General features: G+C 45.6%; 1 protein-coding gene across 1 annotated transcript in view; it reads left to right on the forward strand.

Annotated features, from left to right (window-relative positions):
- Positions 1-23,472, forward strand: part of L3MBTL2 (L3MBTL histone methyl-lysine binding protein 2) — a 37,885-nt gene that overhangs the window by 6,702 nt on the left and 7,711 nt on the right. The window contains exons 2-11 of the mRNA XM_007523413.3: positions 3,782-4,019; positions 6,666-6,799; positions 10,265-10,388; positions 11,978-12,057; positions 18,495-18,612; positions 19,765-19,899; positions 20,178-20,266; positions 22,288-22,519; positions 22,768-22,844; positions 23,030-23,134. Of these exons, the coding sequence (XP_007523475.2) occupies positions 3,782-4,019; positions 6,666-6,799; positions 10,265-10,388; positions 11,978-12,057; positions 18,495-18,612; positions 19,765-19,899; positions 20,178-20,266; positions 22,288-22,519; positions 22,768-22,844; positions 23,030-23,134 (1,332 nt within the window). The remainder of the gene's footprint in view (positions 1-3,781; positions 4,020-6,665; positions 6,800-10,264; positions 10,389-11,977; positions 12,058-18,494; positions 18,613-19,764; positions 19,900-20,177; positions 20,267-22,287; positions 22,520-22,767; positions 22,845-23,029; positions 23,135-23,472) is intronic.

Below are 23,472 nucleotides of genomic sequence, written 5' to 3' on the forward strand. Positions count from 1 at the left end.
TCATTGTTGGATAGGACAGAGAGAAATGGAGAGAGGAGGGGAAGACAGAGAGGAGAGAAAGATAGACACCTGCAGACCTGCTTCACCGCCTGTGAAGCGACTCCCCTGCAGATGCCATTAAATCTTTATATGTTTTTTTAAAGATTTTTAAAAATTTATTTATTTTATTCCCTTTTGTTGCCATTGTTGTTTTATTGTTATAGTTATTAATGATGTTGCCATTGTTGGATAGGACAGAGAGAAATGGAGAGGGGAGGGGGAAGACAAAGAGGGGAGAGAAAAACACCTGTAGACCCGCTTCATCGCCTGTGAAAAGACTCCCCTACAGTTGGGGAGCCAGAGGCTCAAACCGGGATCCTTATGCCGGTCCTTCCACTGTGCGCCACATGCGCTTAACCCGCTGTGCTGCCGCCTTACTCCATTAACAGATTTTTAAAAATATTTATTTATTTCCTTTTTGTTGCCCTTGTTTTTATTGTTGTAGTTATTTTTATTGTTGTTGTTACATAGGACAGAAAGAAATAGAGGGGAGAGAAAGACACCTGCAGGCATGCTTCACGGCTTGTGAAGCGACTCCACTGGAGGTGGGGGAGCCGGGTTGGAATCGGTTTCCTTATGCCACTCCTTGTGCTTTGTGCCACGTGTGCTTAACCCGCTGCGCTACCGCCTGACTCCCATGTTTGTTTTTTTTAATATTTATTTATTTATTTATTCATTTTCCCTTTTTGTTGCCCCTGTTGTTTTATTGTTGTAGTTATTGATGTCATCATTTTTGGATAGGACAGAGAGAAATGGAGAGAGCAGGCGGAGACAGAGAGGGGGAGAGAAAGACACCTGCAGACTTGCTTCACGGCTTGTGAAACGACTCCCATGCAGATGGGGAGCAGGGGGCTTGAACCGGGTTCCTTACGTCTGTCCTTGTGCTTTGTGCCACCTGCGCTTAACTGCTGCGTTACCACCCGACTCCCTATATATGTTTTTTTGTTTGTTAAACTATTATGTTGACATGGTCTGGGAGGTGGTGCAGTAGATAAAGCACTGGACTCTCAAACATGAGGGCCTGTGTTCAATCCTCAGCTTCACATGTACCAGAATGATGTCTGGTTCTTTCTCTCTCTCTCCTTTCTTTTTTTTTTTATTTATATATTTATTTATTTACTTATTTTCCCTTTTTGTTGCCCTTGTTGTTTTTCATTGTTGTTGTAGTTATTATTGTTGTTAGATTATTGTTGTCGTTGTTAGGACAGAGAGAAATGGAGAAGTTTGAGACATACAATCAATTCTTCTCTCATATTAATTAAATAGTGATTTATATGACTACACTTTAATAGGAGTGTACATAAACACCGTTCCCACCACTAAAAGACTGTGTCCCATCCCACCCACCCCACGCCCCCCGCTGCAGGAAGCCGAATGTCCACCCTCCCCCTCACCACAGTGTTTTTACTTTGGTGCCCTACTTTAGTGGCACACCTTTTAAATACACATATTACCAAGTTCAAGGACCTGGGTTTGAGCCCCGGCTCACCACCTGCAAGGGGGACACTTCATGAGCAGTGAAGCAGGTCTGCAGATGTCTTTCTTTTTTTTTATTTTATTTTATTTTTATTTATTTATTCCCTTTTGTTGCCCTTGTTGTTTTATTGTTGTAGTTATTGTTGTTGTTGGATAGGACAGAGAGAAATGGAGAGAGGGAGGGGAAGACAGAGAGGAGGAGAGAAAGATAGACACCTGCAGACCTGCTTCACCGCCTGTGAAGCGACTCCCCTGCAGGTGGGGAGCCGGGGTTCGAACCGGGATCCTTATGCCGGTCCTTGTGCTTTGCGCCACCTGCGCTTAACCCGCTGCACTACAGCCCGACTCCCAGATGTCTATCTTTCTATTCCTCTCTCTGTCATCCCTCCCTTCTCAATTTCTCTCTGTCCTATTCAATTAAAAAGAGAGAGAAGGTTAAGCACAGGTGATATAAAGTGCAAGGACTGACGTAAGGATTCCGGTTCGAGCCCCCAGCTTCCTGCCTGCAGGGGAGTCACTTCACGAGCAGTGAATCAGGTCTGCGGGTGTCTGTCTTTCTCTCCCCCTCTCTGTCTTCCTCTCCCCCTCTCTGTCTTCCTCTCCTCTCTCCATTTCTCTCTGTCCTATCCAACAATAATGACGTCAATAACCATAACAATGTTAAACAACAAGGGCAACAAAAGGGAAAATAAATATTAAAAAAAAATTTTTTTTTAAGTGAGAGAGAGAGAGAGAAGGAGTGCTTTGGGAGGTGGCACAGTGGCCAAGGCACTGGACTCTCAAGCATGAGGTCCTGAGTTTGATCCCTGGCAGCACATGTACTGGAGTGGTCTGGTTCTTTCTCTGTCTCTCCTATCTTTCTCATAAATAAATAAAATTTAAAAAAAAAGAGAGAGAGAGAGAAGGAAAGGAAAAGGAAGAAAGAAAGAAGGAAAAGGTAGGGGAAATAATGGCCACTGGGAATAGTGGATTCATAGTGCTGAGCCTCAACAACAGCTATGATGGCAATGAAAGAAAAGGGGGGAGAGACACCTGTAGACCCCTTCACAGCTTGTGTCACTTACCCCTGCAGGTAGGGAGCAGAGGCTTGAACCCAGGTCTTTTTTTTAATATTTCATTGATTTATTTATTCCCTTTTGTTGCACTTGTTTTTTATTGTTGTAGTCATTTTTGTATAGGACAGAGAGAAATGGAGAGAGGAGGGTAAGACAGGGAGAGAGAAAGATAAATACCTGCAGACCTGCTTCACTGCTTGTAAAGCGACTCCCCTGCAGGTGGGGAGCCAGGGGCTGGAACCGAACAGGATCCTTACGCCAGTCCTTGTGCTTTGTGCCACCTGCTCTTAATCTGCTGCGATACCGCCCAACTTCCCCCAAGCCTTTTTTTTTTTTTTTTTTTAAATATTTTATTTTTTTTTTTAGTGAAAGAGGGATACAGAGAGAGCTACCAGAGCACTGCTCAGCTCTGGCTTATGGTGGAGCTGGGACTGAACCGGGGACTTTGGAGCCTCAGGCTTGAAAGTCTTTTGCAGGGGTCTGGCGGTGGCGCACCTGGTTGAGCGCACATGTTGTAATGCAGAAGGACCCAGGTTCGAGCCCCCGTCCCCCACCCGCAGGGGGAAAGCTTTTCAAGCGGTGAAGCAGGCCTGGAGGTGTCTTTCTGTCTCTTTCCCTCTCTGTCTCCCCCTTCCTCTCGATTTCTGACTGTCTCTATCCAATAAATAAATTTAATAAAAAAATTTAAAAAAAAAGAAAGTCTTTTGCAGGGAGTTGGGTGGTAGCGCAGTGGTTAAGCACAGGTGGCACAAAGCGCAAGGACTGGCATAAGGATCCTAGTTCGAGCCCTCAGCTCTCCACCTGCAGGGGAGTAGCTTCACAGGCGGTGAAGCAGGTCTGCAGGTGTCTTATCTTTCTCTCCCCCTCTCTGTCTTCCCCTCCTCTCTCCATTTCTCTCTGTCCTATTCAACAACAATGACATCAACAATAATAACTATAACAATAAAAAATTGGAAAAAAAAGAAAGTCTTTTGCATAACCATTATGCAGTCTCCCCAGCCCCCTCCCCAAGTCCTTTTTATGGTGTGCTCTATCAGGTGTGCCACCACCTGGCCCCCAAAAGAGGTATTTAATTCTGTTTGCCACTTGACTACGAAGTGTTGACTTGGTTCAAAGATGGGAAGGGAGCTGATAGCAACTCTACTGCCTCCTTCTCTGTATAGTAAGTCAACCATGATTCCTTCTGCCTTGTTTTGTCATCCTTTCACTAGGAGACTCTGTCTTCGGAACCAATGGAAGAAGAGGAAGATGATGACTTGGAGCTATTTGCTGGTTATGACAGTTTCCGGAGCTATAACAGCAGTGCTGGCAGTGAAAGCAGCTCCTACCTAGAAGAGTCGAGTGAAGCAGAAAATGAGGATCGGGAAGCAGGGGAGCTACCCACCTCGCCCGTGCATTTGCTTAGCCCTGGGACTCCCCGCTCCTTGGATGGCAGTGGTTCTGAACCAGGTGCCTTCAGAGAGTGCCCTGAAGATGGGGAGTTTGGGAACACTATGGAAGAGAGAGAAGCATTCCAAGTAGCTCCAAGGGTTATAACTTAGGAACTATGACTTAATTTCTCCTTCTTCTGCTTCTTCTTCCTCTTCTTCTTCTTCTTCTTCTTCTTCTTCTTCTTCTTCTTCTTCTTCTTCTTCTTCTTCTTTCTCTTCCTCTTCCTCCTCCTCCTCCTCCTCCTCCTCCTCCTCCTCCTCCTCCTCTTCTTCTTCTTCTGCTTTTTTGTTTTTTTAAATTTCCAGGGCTTCATTGCTCTAGGCTGACTTTTTTCAGATGGAAAGAGTGAGCCATAGAGAGAGGGAAAGAAGATACTATACCAAAGCTTCCTTTAATGTGGTGAGGGCTGGGCTTGTACCTGGATCTAATTTATTCTTTCATCCAAGTATTTATTCAACCCATAGTGGAATGCCATGGTGCTACCTTTCCCTTTGTGTGAATTGCTGGTCAATTTCTATGTCTGGATGGTGAAAAGTATCAAAATTGCACTGGTTACGTTACAGAAAAGGAATAAGAAATAACTTTGAGGTTGGTAGATAGGAGGAAGGAAATAGAGAATGAAGTGCTCTCTGCTAAGAGGATTAGAGTGAGGGCTTTCAGATGAGAATCTCCAAAGATCATCCAGAAGCCATTGGCTTCAGAGATGACTGACTGGTGCTGGGCCTCCAGTTTGTGGTCTGTCTGTGAAGAGGCATATGATGACTTTCTTATTTATATTATATTATATTTATTTATTTTTATTTTATTTTTTTACCAGAGCACTACTCAGCTCTGGTTTATGGTGGTGCAGGGGATTGAACCTAGAACTTTGGAGCCTCAAGCATGAATCTCTGTACGCCCCCCCCCACTACACCCCTCTCATTCCCTAGTACTAAACTCTTTAAAATAACAATCTTATATTCTTTGCTATTTGAATTATGCTTGTTTCTATTTATCCTGTCTTCTATTTAACTTCCAAGCTTTTCTCTTAGAATCTTAGAACTTTAGAACTAGAAGGAACCATTAGAGATTATGTAGTCTAGGGATTCTATACATGGTTGGACACTAGAACCATCTAGGGAGTTGGGTTAATTGGTTGTGGAACCAGGGCCCTGCACACTGTGCCACTTATTCAGATAGCCAGAGAAGGAAAGATGCTTTATCCACTTGCTTGATGCTTGAGAGTCCGATGCTTTATCCACTGTGACACCTCCTGGACCATAGAATCCCAGGTTTTTAAAAGCTTCCCATTATGCTATCTACCCCCACAACAACATAAAGACTTTCCAAGTGAGCCTATTATGCCATGGTCTAAACACTGGTCTAGCTCTGTCTCTTTACCTTACAGATCTGTATGTACACACTGTATGTACGACACCAGTGTCCCACACCAGAACTCAGTGAGCTCTCTCTCCAGCCCCATCTGGAGATCTCTTAACGAATTACAGTTGCCAGTTCACAGGTTTTTTTTTCCTTTTAAGATTTATTTATTCATGCTTGAGAGTCCAGTGCTTTATCCACTGCACCACTTCCCAGACCACATATTTATTTATTCAGTAATGAGAGAGATATTTATGTGATGCTGGGGATCAACTTGGGACCCCATGCTTGAGAATCTGACATTTTGTCCACGGCACCGCCTCTCTAGCTGCATCAGTGTCCTGTTTTAGACCAATTAATTAGAATCCCAGATTTTTTTTTTTTTTTTGCCTCCAGGGTTATTGCTTGGGCTCAGTGCCTGCACTACAAATCCACTGCTTTCTGGAGGCTTTTTTTCCCCTTTTGTTGCCCTTGTTGTTCATCATTGTTGTTGTTATTATTGTTGTTGTTATAGAATCCCATATTTTTTGTTTTAAAGATTTAATTTATTTATCAATGAGAAACATAGGAGGAGAGAGAAAGAACCAGGCAGCACCCTGGTACATGTGCTGCCGGCGATTGAACTCAGGACCTCATGCTTGAGAATCTGATGCTTTATCCACTGTGTCACCTCCTGGACCATAGAATCCCAGATTTTTAAAGGTTTTCCATTATGTTATCTACCCCACAACAACATAAAGGCTTTCCAAGTGAGCCTGTTGTGCTGGGGTCTAAACACTGGTCTAGCTCAGTCTCTTTACCTTACAGATGAGAAGAGAGGCCCATAGAAGTTAAGTGATTTGAGCATTTCTTATTTTCATCCTTGCAAACTTTCTGACACTCACCTATTTCTCCAGTTCTTACGTATTTTCCTCATCCCCACTGCTGACACATCTATAGTCAAAGGATGCCAAGTGGCAGACCTAACTGTAAAATAGATCTGTATGTACACACTGGAATCTTTTTCTCCTCTTCAGTGCTGTCAGCCTTAGGACTGTGGCTGCCCTAATTTAATTTATGGTGTGTGTGTGTGTGTGTGTCTGTGTTTTAATAGAGGCAGAGATAGAGTGAAAGAAACCATAGCACTGAAACTTCCTTCAGCGTAGTACGGGCTGGGTTCAAACCTGGGTTGTGAGTGTGGTGAAGCAGCACACTATCTAAGTGAGCTATTTCACTGACTGGTGTCTTCAAGTTTGAAAGGCCCATTATTTTGTTTGATTTGGGATTACTGTGTCAGGTGAGTCATGTGCCAAGTTTTTTTCCCAGCTGTCTGTGAGATGTGTGGGATCGTGGGTACAAGGGAAGCCTTCTTCTCCAAGACCAAAAGATTCTGCAGTGTGTCCTGTTCCAGGAGCTACTCCTCCAACTCCAAGAAAGCCAGTATCTTGGCTAGATTACAGGTGAGAGGCAGTCATTTTGAAAGAAAACCTTTCCCAGGACCTTGGTCCTGAGATAGGAACAGTCTGTGACTGATGGCAGGAACCTGCTATGGCTGAGGTTCTAAATTTCTCGTATTTATTATGTCCTTAAGCATTAAATGGCAGAATTTCTGAAGCTACCCTCCTTTCTCCTTCTCATCCTTCAAAGTCTGATATGTTAAATAAGTTTAATGCTTCCAGATTTAGGGGGGATCTTGACACCCGTGACCTCACAGTAGACTTTTATTTCATTTTGTTTGTTGTCTCTAAGACTTCACTCCAGTCAGCTTTTTTTAAAAGATGGAAACAAAGAGGGACACCACAGCACTGAAGCTTCTCCCCCTCCCTCACACATCTGGTGCTGTAGTGCTCTTTTGTGGTCAACCTGGGACTTGAACTTAGGTTGTGTGCAGGGCAAAGCAAGTGCCCTACCCAGGCTGACCTAATTGGGCTGGAGTGTGGCCTGGGCCCTGGGACTTTGAAGAGCTCCCAGGTGGTGGCAGTGTACGGCAAGCCTGAGAGCCATCCTGATGGTCACAGCAGTCAGGTGTGCCTGTCTTCTGCTCAGTGCTTCAGACACTTTATCACTTCCCTTTGTGAGACAAGTGTTTTTTGGGCTTTAATTAAAGCTTAGGAAAGGCCCTCTTGGGGAAAAAAAAGAAAAGTCCCTCTTGGGGCTGGGTGGTGGGTGGCGCATGTGGCTGAGCACACGTTACAATGTGCTAGGACCTAGGTTCAAGCCCCCCAGTGTCCACCTGCGGGGGAAAGCCGCACAAGTGGTGAAGCAGTACTGCAGGTGTCTGTCTCCCTCCCCTCTCAATTTCTGGCTAATTTTATCCAATAAATAAATAAAGATAATTTTTAAAAAAGGTTTTAAAAAGAAGAAAGGGGGGGTTGGGTGGTAGCTTAACAGGTTGAGTGCACATGGCACGAAGCACAAAAACTGCCATAAGGCCCCAGTTCGAGCCCCCTGCTCTCCACCTGCAGGGTGGTCACTTCACAGGTGGTGAAGCTGGTCTGCAGGTGTCTTTCTCTCCCCCTCTCCTCTCCATTTCTCTCTAGTTGTTATTATTATAGTAGTTATTATTGTTATTGATGTCATTGTTGTGGGATAGGAGAGAGGGAAATGGAGAGAGGAAGGGAATACAGAGGGAGAAATAAGCCTGTGAAGCGACTCCCCTGCAGGTGGGGAGCCTAGGGCTCGAACCAAGATCCTTATGTGGGTCCTTGCACTTTGCGCCACCTGCACTTAACCTGTTGTGCTACCGCCCGACTCCCTCTTTTTTTTTTTTAATTTGGTAGGATAGAGAAATTAAGAGGGGAGGGAGAGAGAAAGATAGACAGCTGCTTGTGAAGCGTCCCACCTACTGGTGGAGAATGGGGACTTGAACCTGGGTCCTTGTGTATTTAACTTGAGTGCACCACCAGCCGGCTCCCTGCAATTTGTTAAGGATTTGCCACTCCTAGACCAACCAGTGATTCATAAAAGGTAGTTTAAAAAAATAATGTCTATCGGGAGTCGGGCGGTAGCGCAGCTGGTTAAGCGCACATGGCGCAAAGCGCAAGGACCAGCGTAAGGATCCGGGTTTGAGCCCTCGGCTCCCCACCTGCAGAGGGTTCACCTCACAAGTGGTGAAGCAGGTCTGCAGGTGTCTGTCTTTCTGTCTTCCTCTCTGTGTTCCCCTCTTCTCTCCATTTCTCTCTGTACTATCCAATAATAGCTACAACAATAAAATAACAAGGACAACAAAAAGGAATAAATTTCTAAAAAGTCTATCATAAACATTCAAAAAAAAAGGTAGTAATTTATTACTCAAAGCCACAAAAAAAGTTGAGGATTTAACCCCAGGTGTCTCTCAAATGTAAACCTACATATTTACTTAATTGACCTCATTAATAGATTTTAAATGATTTTATTTGGTAACCTGAGAGGGAGAACACCACTCAGGCACATGTGTTGCTGGGTCTTGAACTTAGGACTTCTTCATATTTGAGAGTCCAGTGCTTTTATGCCATGTCTGGGACCCCTCATTAGTAAATTCTTCTTTTTTTTTTTTTCACCAAAGCACTGTTCAGCTCTGCTTATGGTGGTGTGGGGGACTGAACCTGGGACTTGAGAGCCTCAGACATGAAAGTCTCTTTGCATAACCATTATGCTATACCCCCACCCCTCATTAGTAAATTCTATAGGTCTTTCGTTTCTCCCCCACTCTCCCCACAGAGATAGAAATAGGGAAGAGACATCTGAAGCACTGTTGCACAACCCAAAGTTTTCCACCTGCAGAGAGACCTGGAACTTGAACCAGGTCCTTCATGGTGATGTGTGCACTCTGCCACTTTGCACGACTGTCTGGCTTCACTGATTCCTGAAGCTTCCTCCCTGCACTGCAGGTGGGGGCGCAGGTCCTCCCACATGGTAACTTACCAGCTGCACCACCACCCAGCACTCCGGACCTTTCTGGTCAGTGTTTAAATTACAAGTTACCAGATTGGAGATTGGGCAGTGGTCCATCTAAGTGAGTGCACAAGTTGCCTACCATACGCAGGTATACGCACCTATACCTGCGCGTCTCCTCTCCCCTACACAGTGGTGAAGTAGATCTACTGGTCTCTCTCTTTCTCCCTCCCTATCTCTCCCTCCCCTCTCAATTTCTCTCTGTCCTATTCAATAAAAAGAAAAATTAGTTACCAGAACAAAGACCTCTCACTTTGTGGGTAGAAGCATCTTAAGAAATCCATGGTTCTTCTCTCCAACCCCCCCACCCCTTTTCATTTTCATTAGAACAGAGAAATTGAGAGCAGAGGGGGAGAAAGATACCCGCAGCACTGCTTCGCCACAAAGCATCCCCTCTGGAGACCAGAGGCCTGAACCTGGGCCCTCTCACAGTGTCATGTGCACACAATAGATAGGCCACTGCCCAGCTCCAAGCCAACTTTCATGTATTTTTTAAATTTATATGTACTTTTAATTTACTTATTTATTTATTACCAAAGAATTGCTCAGCTCCAGTTTATGGTGGTTCAGCAGATTGAACCTGGGACTTTGGAGTCTCAGGCATGAGAGTCTGTGTATAACCATTATGCTACCTACCCGCATCCCCAGCTTTCATTTATATACAAAATGTGTTCTTCTGTTTCAGAAAGCAGAAGCCCCTTCACTGATAAGTCTGTAGGAGCTTCAGAGAGTGGAGATGGCTGAGAAAGATTTAGAACTAGTGCCCACCCCCATTCCTTAGCAACTAAAACAGTAGTTAGGGCTACCTGCTTACAGCTTGAAGGCTAGCACTGAAACTCCCTTTCCTGTTACCCTTTTGTGAGTTTAGCATTCTTATTATCTTGCTTTACAAATGAAATTGAAGAAGTTAACTGGGGCTATACCTGAAATTTAAATTTGCTGTGCAAATCCTGAGCTCTGTTCTTAGTCTTTGTGCTACTCCTCCCCTCCAGGGAAAACCACCTACAAAAAAAGCAAAAGTCTTGCACAAGGCAGCCTGGTCTGCCAAAATTGGAGCCTTCCTTCACTCCCAAGGGACAGGACAGCTAGCAGATGGGACACCCACAGGACAAGACGGTAAGACAGCCCGGTGCTCTGGAAAGGGGTGGGGGTGGGGTGGGCAGGGTAGGTATAGCCTTCCCTAGGAAGTATTACAAAAGGTGACTAGTGGTCCAGGAGGTGGCACAGTGGATAAAGCATCAACTCTCAAGCATGAGGTCCTGAGTTCAGTCCCCGGTAGCACATGTACCAGAGTCATGTCTGGTTCTTTCTCTCTCTCTTCCTATCTTTTCCATGAATAAATAAATAAAATCTTTTAAAAAAAAAAAAAAGGTGACTAGATTTAGTGTATACAGCATCTTCCTCACCTGGTAGGAATTGTTAGAATTACTGCTAGAAAATCCCTTCACCACAAATGAATCCAGTCAGCCTTAAATTTTAAAATGCTAGGAGTCCCTGCTCTTAATAATTTGAAAACTACTAAGAATCAGCTTCTTTTGTTTTTCCTTGCTTTTAGCCCTGTGGCAGTGGAGATCTAGATATGGTTTGAAGAGAGGAGAAGAAACTTTTCTAAACATTTAACAGTTTATTTTTTCTTTTTCTTTCTGTTTTTTTTTTTTTTTTTTTTTTTGCCTCCAGGGTTATTGCTGGCGCTTGGTGCCTGCACTATGAATCCACTGCTCCTGGAGGACATTTTTCCCATTTTGTTGCCCTTGTTGTTGCTGGATAGGACAGAGAGAAATCGAGAGAGGAGGAGAAGCCAGAGGGGGAGAGAAAGATGGACACCTGCAGACCTCCTTAACTGCTTGTGAGGTGGACCCCCTGCAGGTGGGTAGCCGGGGGCTTAAACCAGGATCCTTACTCCCTGCGTTTTGCACCATATGCACTTAACCTGGTGCGCTACTGCCCCCACCCTCTCAACATTTAACACTTTAAAAAAAAAATTTTATATTTAGTTGCCCTTGTTTTTTATTGTAGTTTTTATTGTTGTTGTTATTGATGTCGTCATTGTTAGGACAGAGAGAAATGCAGAGAGGAGGGGAAGATAGAAAGGGGGAGAGAAAGACCTGCAGACCTGCTTCACCGCCTGTGAAGCGACTCCCCTGCAGGTGAGGAGCCGGGGGCTCGAACTGGGATCCTTATTCGGGTCCTTGCGCTTTGCGCCATGTGCGCTTAACCAGCTGCGCTACCACCCGACTCAACAATTTCTAAGACAGTGTAGGCACCAAGCAGCTTTACTCTCGGTGGCCCGCATTTCTGCTAGAAATTGAACTCTGAAGCCACAAAGGGCTGGAGGGCCTAGGTGTGTGTGTGCGCGCACACCTCCCGCCCAGATAGATTGACTGTGGCCAATGAGAGGTAGGGGGAGGTCTGAGGAATTTTAACCGGAGGGTCTTTGAATTTCCTTCCTGTTTTAAGGGAAGTTAGGGCAGACATTTTCCTCTGAATGTTTGTTCTACTCCTGAGAGTCTGACTTTAGATAAAAGTCTTCACCAGTCCTCATGGCCACTGGTGGGACAGGTATGGGGGCAGGTACAGGGGTGCTGGGGAGAACTGGCCTCCCACGGACTTGGAACGCGGCTGGGATCCGAAAGGGACTGCCCTGTAAAGGCTCTGGGCCGCCGTGGCTTAGGCTCCCAGCCTGGACTCTTCTTTCTGCCTCACAGCGCTGGTCCTGGGTTTCGACTGGGGGAAGTTCCTGAAGGACCACAGTTACAAGGCTGCTCCTGTCAGCTGTTTTAAACATGTGAGTGCCCTGGATATGAGGGAGGGAGCCTCTGGGAGCTGCTTGATTTGGTGCTTACTACCCAATCCACCTACTTGTTCCACTAGCCTTGTTCCATGCTGGATGCTGGCAACTGGGAGACAGTGGTGGACTGTGTTGTTGAACCAGCTTTGCCTCTGTCTCCAGTTTATCTTGCAGTCCATTTGAGCGGGGTGGGGGCTGGGGGTAGTCCTTCAGTAAACATTCATTGAGGGCTTTCAGCATTGTTTTTACCTTTAGAGATGCCTTACTTTGTTTTTATTTTAGTGATTTAAAAAATGTTTTGTTTTAATGAGAGATACAGAGAAAAAGATGTATTAAAAGAGACCAAAGGGGGGCCAAGCAGTGGCGCACCAGGTTAAGTGCAAGGACTCGGCAAAGACCATGCAGGAATCCGGGTTTGAGCCTCGGCACCCCATCTGCTGGGAGGACATTTCATGAGCGGTGAAGCAGGTCTGCAGGTGTCTGTCTTTCTCTTTCACTCTCTATCTCCCCCCTCCTCTCTCAATTTCTCTCTGTCCTATTCAATTAAGAGAGAAAGAGACCAGAGATCACTGCTTAGCTCTGGTATATGGTGGTGCTGGGGATTGAACCTGGAACTTAAGAGCCTCAGGAATGAGAAGTCTTTTGTTTAGCTCCTTTTTTTTTTTTTAATTATTTTTGTTTATTGGCTAGAGACAGCCAGAAATCAAGAGGGTGACAGAGAGGAAGAGAGACAGAGCTGCAGCACTACTTCACCACTCGCAAAGCTTTCCTCCTGCAGGTGGGGACCGGGTGCTTAAACCTGGGTCCTTGCGCATTGTAATACATTTGCTCAACCAAGTGCGCCACCACCCAGCCCCCATTTTTTATTTTAATTAATTAATTAATTTATTGGTATTTATGTATTCCCTTTTGTTGCCATTGTTGTTTTATTGTTGTAGTTATTGATGTTGTTGTTGGGTAGGACAGAGAAATAGAGGAGGGGAAGACAGGGGAGAGAAAGATAGACCCCTGCAGACCTGCTTCACCTCCTGTGAAGCGACCCCCCCCCTCCCCGCAGGTGAGGAGCCAGGGGCTTGAACCGGAATCCTTGCGCTGGTTATTGCGCTTCGTGCCACATGCGCTTAACCCACTGCGCTGCCGCCCGACTCCCCATTTTTTATTTTTTAATTATTTTTCTTTATTGGGGGATTAATGTTTTACATTCGGCACTAAATACGATAGTTTGTACATACATGCATAACATTTCCCAGTTTTCCACATAACAATACAACCCCCACTAGGTCCTCTGTCATCCTTTTTGGACCTGTACTCTCCACCCCACCCACCCCAGAGTCTTTTACTTTGGTGCAATACACCAAACTTTTTTTTTTTTTTTTTTTACCAATGTATTGTTTAACTCTGGCTTATGGTGGTGCTGGGGAGGGGGTTGGACCTAGACTTGGGAGCCTTAAGACATGACTGTTGCATAACCATTATGCTATTTCTTTGGGCCTCTTTTCAGTTTTTTTTTTTTTTAAAGATTTTATTTATTAGAAAGATAGGAGGAGAGACTGAAAGAATCAGACATCACTCTGGTACATGTGCTGCCGGGGATTGAACTCAGGACCTCGTGCATGAGAGCCCAATGCTTTATCCATTGCACCACCTCCCAGACCACTCTTTTCAGTATTTTTAAAAATCTTTTTTTTTTTTTTTTTGCCTCCAGAGTTATTGCTGGGGCTTGTGCATGCACCACTAATCCACTGCTCCTGGAGGGTATTTTTTCCCCTTTGGTTGCCCTGTTTTTTTTTTTTTTTTTTTTTAATATTTATTTTCCCTTTTGTTGCCCTTGTTATTTTATTGTTGTAGTTATTATTGTTGTTCTTGATATCATCTTTGTTGGATAGGACAGAGAGAAATGGAGAGAGGAGGGGAAGACAGAGGGGGAGAGAAAGATAGACACCTGCAGACCTGCTTCACCGCCTGTGAAGTGACTCCCCTGCAGGTGGGGAGCCGGGGTTTGAACCAGGATTCTTACTGCTGGTCCTGGCACTTTGCGCCCCGTGAGCTTAACCAGCTGCGCTACCGCCCGACTCCCCCTTTTTTTTTTTTAATCGTTGTGGTCATTATTATTGTTTTTATTTTAAAGTCTGTATTTATTTTACCGGAGCTTTGCTTAGCTCTCTTTTATGGTGGTGCAGGGAATTGAACCTGGGACTTTCACACCTCAGGCCTGAGAGTTTTTTTGCATAACTATTATGCTACCACCTCTGCACTTAAATTTATTATTATTTTTAAAAATATTTATTTATTCCTTTTTGTTGTCCTTGTTGTTTTATTGTTGTTGTTATTGATGTCGTTGTTGCTGGATAGGACAGAGAGAAATGGAGAGAGGAGGGGAAAATAGAGGGGGAGAGAGAAAGACAGACACCTGCAGATCTGCTTCACCGACTCCCCTGCAGGTGGGGAGCCGATTGCTGGAACAGGGATCCTTTAGCTGGTCCTTGGGCCACGTGCGCTTAACCCGCTGTGCTACTGCCCGACTCCCAAATTCATTATTTTATTTATTTATTTTGCCTCCAGGATTATCATTGGGGCTCAGTGCCTGCAGTACAAATTCACATTTCCTGGTGGCCTTTTTTTCCATTGTTGTTGGATAGGACAGAGAAATTGAGAGAGAAGGGGAAAATAGAGGGGGAGAGAAAGATGCCTGCAGACCTGCTTCACCACTTGCTAAGCAACCCCCTGTGGGTGGGGGTCTGGGGGATCGAACTGGGTTCCTTGCACCGATCTATGTGCACTTAACCTGGTGCGCTACTGCCTGCCCCTCTTAAATTTATTTATTTACTTTTTTTTCCTCCAGGGTTGTTGCTGGGGCTCGCTGCCTGCACTACGAATCCACTGTTCCTAGAGGCCACTTTTCCCATTTTGTTATTGTTATCTTTTGCCATTGCTGTTGTTGGATAGGACAGATATAATTTTAGAAAGGAGGGGAAGAAGGGGAGGGGGAGAAAGATAAGACACCTGCAGATCTGCTTCACTGCTTGTGAAGCGACTCCCCTGCAGGTGGGTAGCCAGAGGCTCAAACTGGGATCCTTAGGCAGGTACTTGTGCTTTGTGCCATTTGCGCTTAACCTGCTGCGCTATCGCCCGACTCCCCCATAAATTTATTTTTAAGGAGCAACCAGAGCACTGCTCCACTCTGATTTAGGATGATGCCAGGGATTGTATTTAGGTTCTTGTGGCCTCGGACGAGAAAGACTGGTGCACAACTGCTGCTCATCTTCCCAGCTCCCTACTTTGCCCCCACCATTGTTTTTTGTTTGTTTTTGATAGATACTGAAATTGAGAGGAAGTAGAGAGGAGCAAGGTGGTGGTGCACCTGGTTAAGCGCACACACTACAGTGCCTGAGGACCCAGGTTCAAGCCCCTGGCCCCCACCTGCCAGGGGAAAGCTTCATGAGTGGTGAAGCAGGGTTGCAGGTCTCAGTCTGTCTCTTTCTCTCCCCATACCCTCTCAGTTTCTCTGTCTTTATCTAATAATAAATAACATTTTAAAAACGAAAGAGTGAGTGGAGAGAGGAGATAAAGATACTTGTAGCACTATTTCACCACTTGTGAAGCTTCCCTCCTGCAGGTGGGGACCAAAGTCTTGAACTTGAGTCCTTACTTAACCAGGTGCACCACGGCCTGGACCCCCTACTTTTCCTTTTTATATAACAGACCTTGTACTAGTTGATGTGTGAAAGCTAATGCTAAAAATCCTTTTTCTCCCCATTTTAACTATTTTCCCATAATGCTTTTAGAATCCTTTGGTTCTTGGGAGGCAAATGTGTATAAGCCCACATCTCCAAGAGGTTCCCTGGCTGCCTCAGTGAGACAGCAAGCAGCAGGGGAGGCTCCTTGCTGGAGAGTCGGCGTGAAGGAATCTAATCACAGCTTTTGTGGCCTGTGGTTTCCTCAGGCAAAGGGAGAAACTCAGATGAGTGCTCTTGTTTAGTCCTTCTAGTCAGTTAGCCGGACCTGGGGAATCCAGGCTAATGGTGTCTGAGTCTTGGGGTCCTCTGACTAGAATAAACCTATTTCTCAGCTTCTCCTTTCAGGACTGCTGCTGAAATCTAGGACATGCCTTTAAGCTAGCACCTGGCACAGTCTCAGCTGCTTTCTTGCTCCTCAGAATTATAATGAAATCTTTCCTAGTAGGGAAAATTTTTTCCACCCTGAATTTGCTACCAGTCTCAGTATTTTCATCGCTGGACTTGATTTATACTCTGGTTTCTCATTAGAGACTTCTTCTTCTTCTTCTTCTGCTGCTGCTTCTGCTTCTTCTTCTGCTGCTTCTTCTCCTCCTCCTCCTTTTAAAAGAATCCCATTGTTTTATTTTTCATATTTAAAAAAAATTATTTATTTTTAAATATTCCCTTTTGTTGCCCTTGTTTTATTGTTGTAATTATTGTGGTTGTTGGATAGGACAGAGAGAAATGGAGAGAGAAGGGAAAGGCAGAGAAGGGGAGAGAAAGACACCTGCAGACCTGCTTCACTGCTTGTGAAGCGAATTTCCTGCGGGAGGGGAGCCGGGGACTCGAACTGGGATCCATTTCTGCCGGTCTTTGCATTTTGCACCACCTGCGCTTTACCTGTGCGCTACTGCCCAACTCCCATATTTATTTATTTATTATTGGATAATTGGGGTGGGGGAGGCAGCAATGGTTATGCAAACAGATTTTCATGTCTGAGGCTTTCCAAGGTTCCAGGTTCTATCCCCCAACCACCATAAGCCAGAGCTGAGCAGCGCTCTGGTAAAAAAAGAGAGAGAGAGAGAGAGAAGTTGAGAGGGGCAGAGGAGATAGAGAGGGAGAGAGCAGAGACACTGCAGCCCTGCTTCACCACTCATGAAGCTTCCTCCCTGCAGGTTAGGACCAGGGGCTTGAGCTTAGGTCCTTGCACAATGTGAGTGCTTGACCAGGTTCACCACAGCCTGGCCCCTTCTCTTTAGATTCTATAAATTATTGACCTTTTACTTCATACTTGATCTAACATATCCAATTAGATATATTCTGTAAAATGCCTGTGGTCTGGGAGACTTCATCAGATTCTCAAGTATGAGGACCCGAGTTCAATCCTCAGAAGCACATATACCAGAGTGATGTCTGGTTCTTTCTCTCCTATCTTGCTCATTAGTAAATAAAATCTTGGGGGTCAGGCAAGTAGCTCAGCGGGTTACTTGCATGTGGCGCAAAACACAACGACCAGCATAAGGATCCCGGTTCAAGCCCCCGGCTCCCCACCAGCAGCAGAGTCGCTTCACAAGCGGTGAAGCAGGTCTGTAGATGTCTGTCTCTCCCCCTCTCTGTCTTCCCCTCCTCTCTCCATTTCTCTGTCCTATCCAACAGCAACGACATCAGTAACAGCAGTAATAACTACAACAACAATAAAAGGCAAGGGCAACAAAAGGGAAAATAAATAAATATAAAAAATTATTTAAAAAATAATAAGTAAAATCTTAAAAAAATAAAAACTTAAGCACACATGGCGCAAAGCACAAGGACTGGCGGGAGGATCTCAGTTCTAACCCCCGGCTCCTTACTTGGAGTGGAGTCGCTTCACAGGTGGTGAAGCAGGTCTGTAGGTGTCTCATTCTCTTCCCCTCTCGTCTTCCCCTCCTCTCTTGATTTCTCTCTGTCCTATCTAACAATGATGACATCAATAACAATAATAACTACAGCAAAAATAAAAAAACAAGAACAGAAGGGAAAAATAAATAATTGTTTAAAAAAAAAATGCCACAGCTTTGAATCTGGGCCACTAAATCATGTCTAGGTTCTATGATGAACCCAATCTCTTCGACCTGCCTGATAGAATGGATACTCCAGTTATGTTAGGCCAGTGTTGAGAATGAGAAAGGCAAAAGTAAAAAAGGTAAATTTCCCAAAGGAGATTTAAAGTGTGGGGCTGCAGGGATCAGTTGATGGCACACCTGGTTGAGCGCACGTGTTACAATGTGCAAGGACCCAGGTTCGAGCTTTTTTATTTAAATTTTGTATTTATATTAATTTTCCCTTTTGTTGCCCTTTTTTTGTTGTTGCTTTAGTTATTATTGTTGTTGATATTGTCATTGTTAGATAGGACAGAGAGAAATGGAGAGGGGGGAAGACAGAGAGAGGAAGAGAAAGATAGACACCTGCAGGCCTGCTTCACCACCTGTGAAATGACTCCCCTGCAGGTGGGGAGCCGGGGGCTCGAACCAGGATCCTTAGGCCGGTCCTTACGCTTTGTACCACGTGCGGTTAACCTGCTACCGCCTGACTCCCGAATTCAGCTTTTGAGCGACAGAGGACACTTCATCCCTGGTGCCTGGCTTTCTGCACACCATGGGTGGTGTTAGGATAGTTAAGGTATGGAGAAGGCCATGATGACCTGGCCCAGGCAACTCAACTGCTCTCGTGCCCTCACAGGTCCCGCTCTATGACCAATGGGAGGATGTGATGAAGGGGATGAAGGTCGAGGTGCTCAACAGCGACGCTGTGCTTCCCAGCCGTGTGTACTGGATCGCCTCTGTCATCCAGGCAGCGGGTGGGTGTGTGTTTGTGTCCCTGACCCAGGGCAGGGCCTGGGAGACAGGTGGCTTAGACAGTGACGTAGGCGGAAATAACCTTCACAGAACATGCAGGCAAACAAATCCCACTGGCTGGTGTTTCTGCCTCCCTTCTGGTCATTTGCCTACTAGAGAGAATCACAAGTCAGGTAAGTGTGGAAAAAACCCCCACACACCTTTTATTATTATTATTATTTGATAGGACAGAGAGAAACTGAGAGGGAAGAGAGAGAGTGAGAGGAGACACCTGTAGCTTCACTTGTGAAGTTCCTCTCTGCAGGTGGGGACAGGAGGCTTGGACCAGGTCCTTGCACTTGGTGACATGCACTTAATGGAGTACGCCACCACTTTGCCCCCAGAAACTCCTAGCATTTGAGATATCCCAGGGATGATCAGGTAATAGAAAACTAATTCTTTTGTGGTCCAGGAGGTGGCGCAATAGATAAAGCACTGGATTCTTAACCATGAGGTCCTGAGTTCAATCCCTGACATGTACCAGGGTGATGTCTGGTTCATTCTCTCTCTGCCTATCTTTCTCATGAATAAATAAATAAATTTTGTTAAATGATCATTTATTTAAAAAAAAAAACTAATCCATGCAGATGGGGGTATAGCATAATGGATATGCAAAGAGACTTTCATGCCTGGAGGCTCTCAAGTCCCAGGTTCAATCCCCCACACTGCCATAAGTCAGAGCTGAGCAGTGCTCTGGTTTAACAAAAAAAGGAGAAAAAGAAAACTAATTCTTAACACTATGCCATACTTTTTTTTTTAATTGAATAGAGACAAAAACAGAGATGGAAGGGGGAAATAGAGAAGAGATACACCTGAGCACGGCTTCCCACTTGTGGAGTCTTCTCCCTCTGCCGGTGGGGATCTGGGACCTGAAACTGGGCTCTTGCGCACAGTAATGTGCACTCAGCCAAGTGTGCCACCACTTGTTCCTTGCCATACTACCTCTGGGTAAATGGCAGTGATTTGGTTTGGGGAAAATGACAGAGGGACCCTATTTGCCTAGAGAGAATTCTTGGGATAGGCAGTGAGAAGTTTCTTTACGCTAGAGAAGAAAACTCATAAAAATAAACCTTTTCATGCCTCTTCTTCCCTCATTGGTACCCTTTTCCTTCCAGGCTACCGGGTGTTGCTCCGATATGAAGGCTTTGAAAATGATGCCAGCCACGACTTCTGGTGCAACCTGGGAACTGTGGATGTCCATCCCATTGGCTGGTGCGCCATCAACAGCAAGATCCTGGTGCCCCCAAGAAGTGCGTTGATGAGAATGTTAACTTATCCTGATTCCTGCAGGGCTCTGATTAGACCAGATCAGGACCTATCTGCATTCTTGCTTCCTCTCTTTCCCTGTCCAAGAAACCCCCAGCAGGCCCAAATTGTAAAGCCAAGTTTTGTCAGGTGAAGTGCCTGCTATCATTAAGACACAGAGATAAGTTGTTGCATCTTCTGTGCTGAAGATGAAGGGGCTCTGGCACCCCCTGTTGGTAGAAGTGTTGTCTGTGTAACCAGAATTCTGCTGATGTCTCCTTAGCCATCCATGCCAAGTTCACCGACTGGAAGGGCTACCTCATGAAACGCTTGGTGGGCTCCAGGACTCTTCCTGTGGATTTCCATATCAAGGTCTGACAGTGAACATTTTGGGCCTCCTAACTGTCCTCCCTGCTCCTCTTCCATTTGATCATCCTTCATGCTAACTATATATTTTTTTCCTTTTGCCACAGGGTTATTGCTAGGGCTTGGTGCATGCACACGACTTCATTGCTCTCAGTAGTTTTTTTTTTTTTTCCTTTTTCTTTCTTTTATAATAGAGACAGAAAGAGAGAGAGACATGCAGGATTGTTTCACTTCATGAAGCTCCCCTCTGTAGGTGGAAGCTGGGGGCTTGAACCCGGGTGCTCAAGCTTAGCAATGTGTGAATTCTACATGATGCACCACTTTCTGGCAGTGGGTATGGGGCTTTTTTTTTTTTTTTTCCCCTAAGACTTCCTTGGTAATAATTTTGATTGGTTTTACTAGAGCTCAGCTCTGGCTTATGGTGGTACTGGGGATTAAACCTTCAATCTTTGTCTCAGGCATGAAAGTCTTTTTGCATAGCCATTATGCTATCTCCCTAGCCCCTTGGTTGACACTCTAGTGACTTCATATCTGTTACATGGTTTTGTCTGCCATTAGCTTTTCAACACTAGATAGGAAGGGAGGGAGGGAGAGAACCCTTATAATATTGCAGGATTAAAGGGAATAGTCCTACATTGCACCCACCACCAAAATTCAGTACCCCTACCCTCCTAATGATAACCAGCATAGTTTTCACAAAATCTTAAGAAAAAAAATTATCTTAAGTACTTGTCATATATAAGGCCTATACAGAGAACACAGAATACAAACTTTGCCTCTAGAACTCTCCAGGCCAGCAGAGAAAATGAACCCAGGTATTGGAATAATATAAATTAATAATGGTTCTGAAGTCTGGGTATGTCTCAGAATGTTATGTTCTGTATAACATTTAATTTTAACTTTTTTTTTTATAACCAGAGCACTGCTCAGTTCTGGCTTATGGTGGTATGGGGAAGATTGAACCTGGGACTTTGGAGCCTCAGGCATTAGAGTGTCTTTGCATAATCATTATGCTATCTACTCCTGCTTAATTTAATTGTTTTATATATTTTTTCTTTTTAAAAAATTTTATTTATTTATTTTCCCTTTTGTTGCCCTTGTTGTCTTTTTATTATTGTTGTTTTTATTACTGTTGTTATTGATGTCGTTGTTGATAGATAGGACAGAGAGAAATGGAGAGGAGGACAGAGAGAAATGGAGAGGAGGGGAAGATAGAGGGGCAGAGAAAGATAGACACCTGCAGACCTGCTTCACTGCTTGTGAAGTGAATCCCCTGCAGGTGGGGAGCTCGGGGGCTCAAACCGGGATGCTTAGGCCGGTCCTTGTGCTTCGTGCCACATGCGCTTAACCCGCTGCGCTACCGCCCAACTCGCAGCCTTTTTTTTTTTTTTTTTTCCTTGAGAAGACAGAGAAATTGAGAGGGCGAGGAGAGGTAGAGAGGGAGAGAAACATCTGCACCACTTGCTTCATGGATTGTGAAGCGTCGCACCTTGCCAGGTGGGGAGCAGGGGCTCAAATTCACGTATATATTTGTATATATATACATATATACCAGAGCACTACTCAGCTCTGGTCTATCGTGCTGCGGGGGATTGAACCTGGGACCTCGGAGCCTCAGGCATGAGTATCTGTTTGTATATCCACTATGCTATCTCTCCCGCCCCAAATTCATGTCTTTGCACATGGTGGTGTGTGCTTAACCCAGTGCATCCTCATACAGACCCTCAACTTTAATTCTGAATATGCATTGAGTGGTTTGACTTACCGACCTTGCACCTGATAAAAATTTCCAAGAGATCAGAAGGATACACAGGGGGGACCCCATCTCTTCCACCTACGTGCCTGCCTCCATGTGAGGCGCACTCATGTAGGGGCCTGGGTTGGTGTCACAGTAATGAGCAGGGTGTGCAGGGTAAGGTGCTGCTGTGGTAGTTCATTGGGCTGACCCTGAGGCCTCGGGCAGCAGGTCGAGGAAGACCCCGCGAAGAAAGTGGCATTCAGCAGCCTGTGTTGTGATGCTGTTGCAGATGGTAGAGAGCATGAAGTACCCCTTCCGCCAGGGCATGAGGCTGGAGGTGGTGGACAAGTCCCAGGTGTCACGGACCCGCATGGCTGTGGTGGACACAGTAATTGGGGGTCGCCTACGGCTCCTCTATGAGGATGGAGATAGCGACGATGACTTCTGGTGTCACATGTGGAGTCCCCTGATCCACCCAGTGGGCTGGTCACGTCGTGTTGGCCATGGTATCAAGCTGTCAGGTTAGCAGACCGTCAGGCTTACGGTGGTAAAAAGTGGAACCCAGAGGTGGAGGTCCTATCCCTTCCCTCATGGGGGGAGAGTCTGAGTCTCCTCGAGCTGAATGAGAGCTCTACCTCAGTGGGGTGGGGGCTGGGGGGTGCTGAAACATAGATTTAAGCATATGAAGGTCAGCCCCCACACTCCAGAGTCATGGAGAAGATTCTTAGCTTCCTTTAACTCCTTTCCTTCCTGGTGCCATCTCCAAAAGAGAAGCGTGGTGATGTGGCCCACCACCCCACCTTCCGGAAGATCTACTGCGATGCTGTTCCTTACCTGTTCAAGAAGGTGAGGCACAGCCCATGGGCATTTTTCCTGTCAGCCAGAGATCCACCACAGGCTGAGGACCCTGACTTTTCCCTGGGATGTCCCTTTCCCTCCTCACTGCCTCCCTGGGCCTGTGGCAGAAGAGGTTGAGGTCTGCCTACTCCACCCTTGAGCTGACCTGAGATTCAATTGTCTGTTATTTTAAGGTACGAGCTGTCTACACAGAAGGTGGATGGTTTGAGGAGGGAATGAAGCTGGAGGCCATTGACCCCCTGAATTTGGGCAATATCTGTGTGGCAACCATCTGCAAGGTAAGCTTGGTGCTGCTCTGAGCCTCCAGTGTGGCTGAGGTGACACAATGATGGCACAGAGCCATCCCACCTGCCCTACACTGCTTGTCTCCGGAGAACCTGCTTTCTGTGAAGAAAGGACTTCTCTACTTCTTGGTCAGGATCTGCATTCACTTCAGGCTCCAGTAGCAAAGATAGGTGCTCACCGAACACCTCGCTCAAGCCTGGTCCTGTGCCCACTGTAGGCTTCACCCTGTCAAGTCATCCATCAGGGGTCTTCCCTCAACACTGAGGGCCACAGTGAGGCTGACTTCATTGCAAATGTCCCCCATTATTACTGGGGATCACCTCTCAACCTT

This window comes from Erinaceus europaeus, chromosome 4 (assembly GCF_950295315.1).
Source record: "Erinaceus europaeus chromosome 4, mEriEur2.1, whole genome shotgun sequence".
In the NCBI taxonomy this organism is placed as follows: domain Eukaryota; kingdom Metazoa; phylum Chordata; class Mammalia; order Eulipotyphla; family Erinaceidae; genus Erinaceus; species Erinaceus europaeus.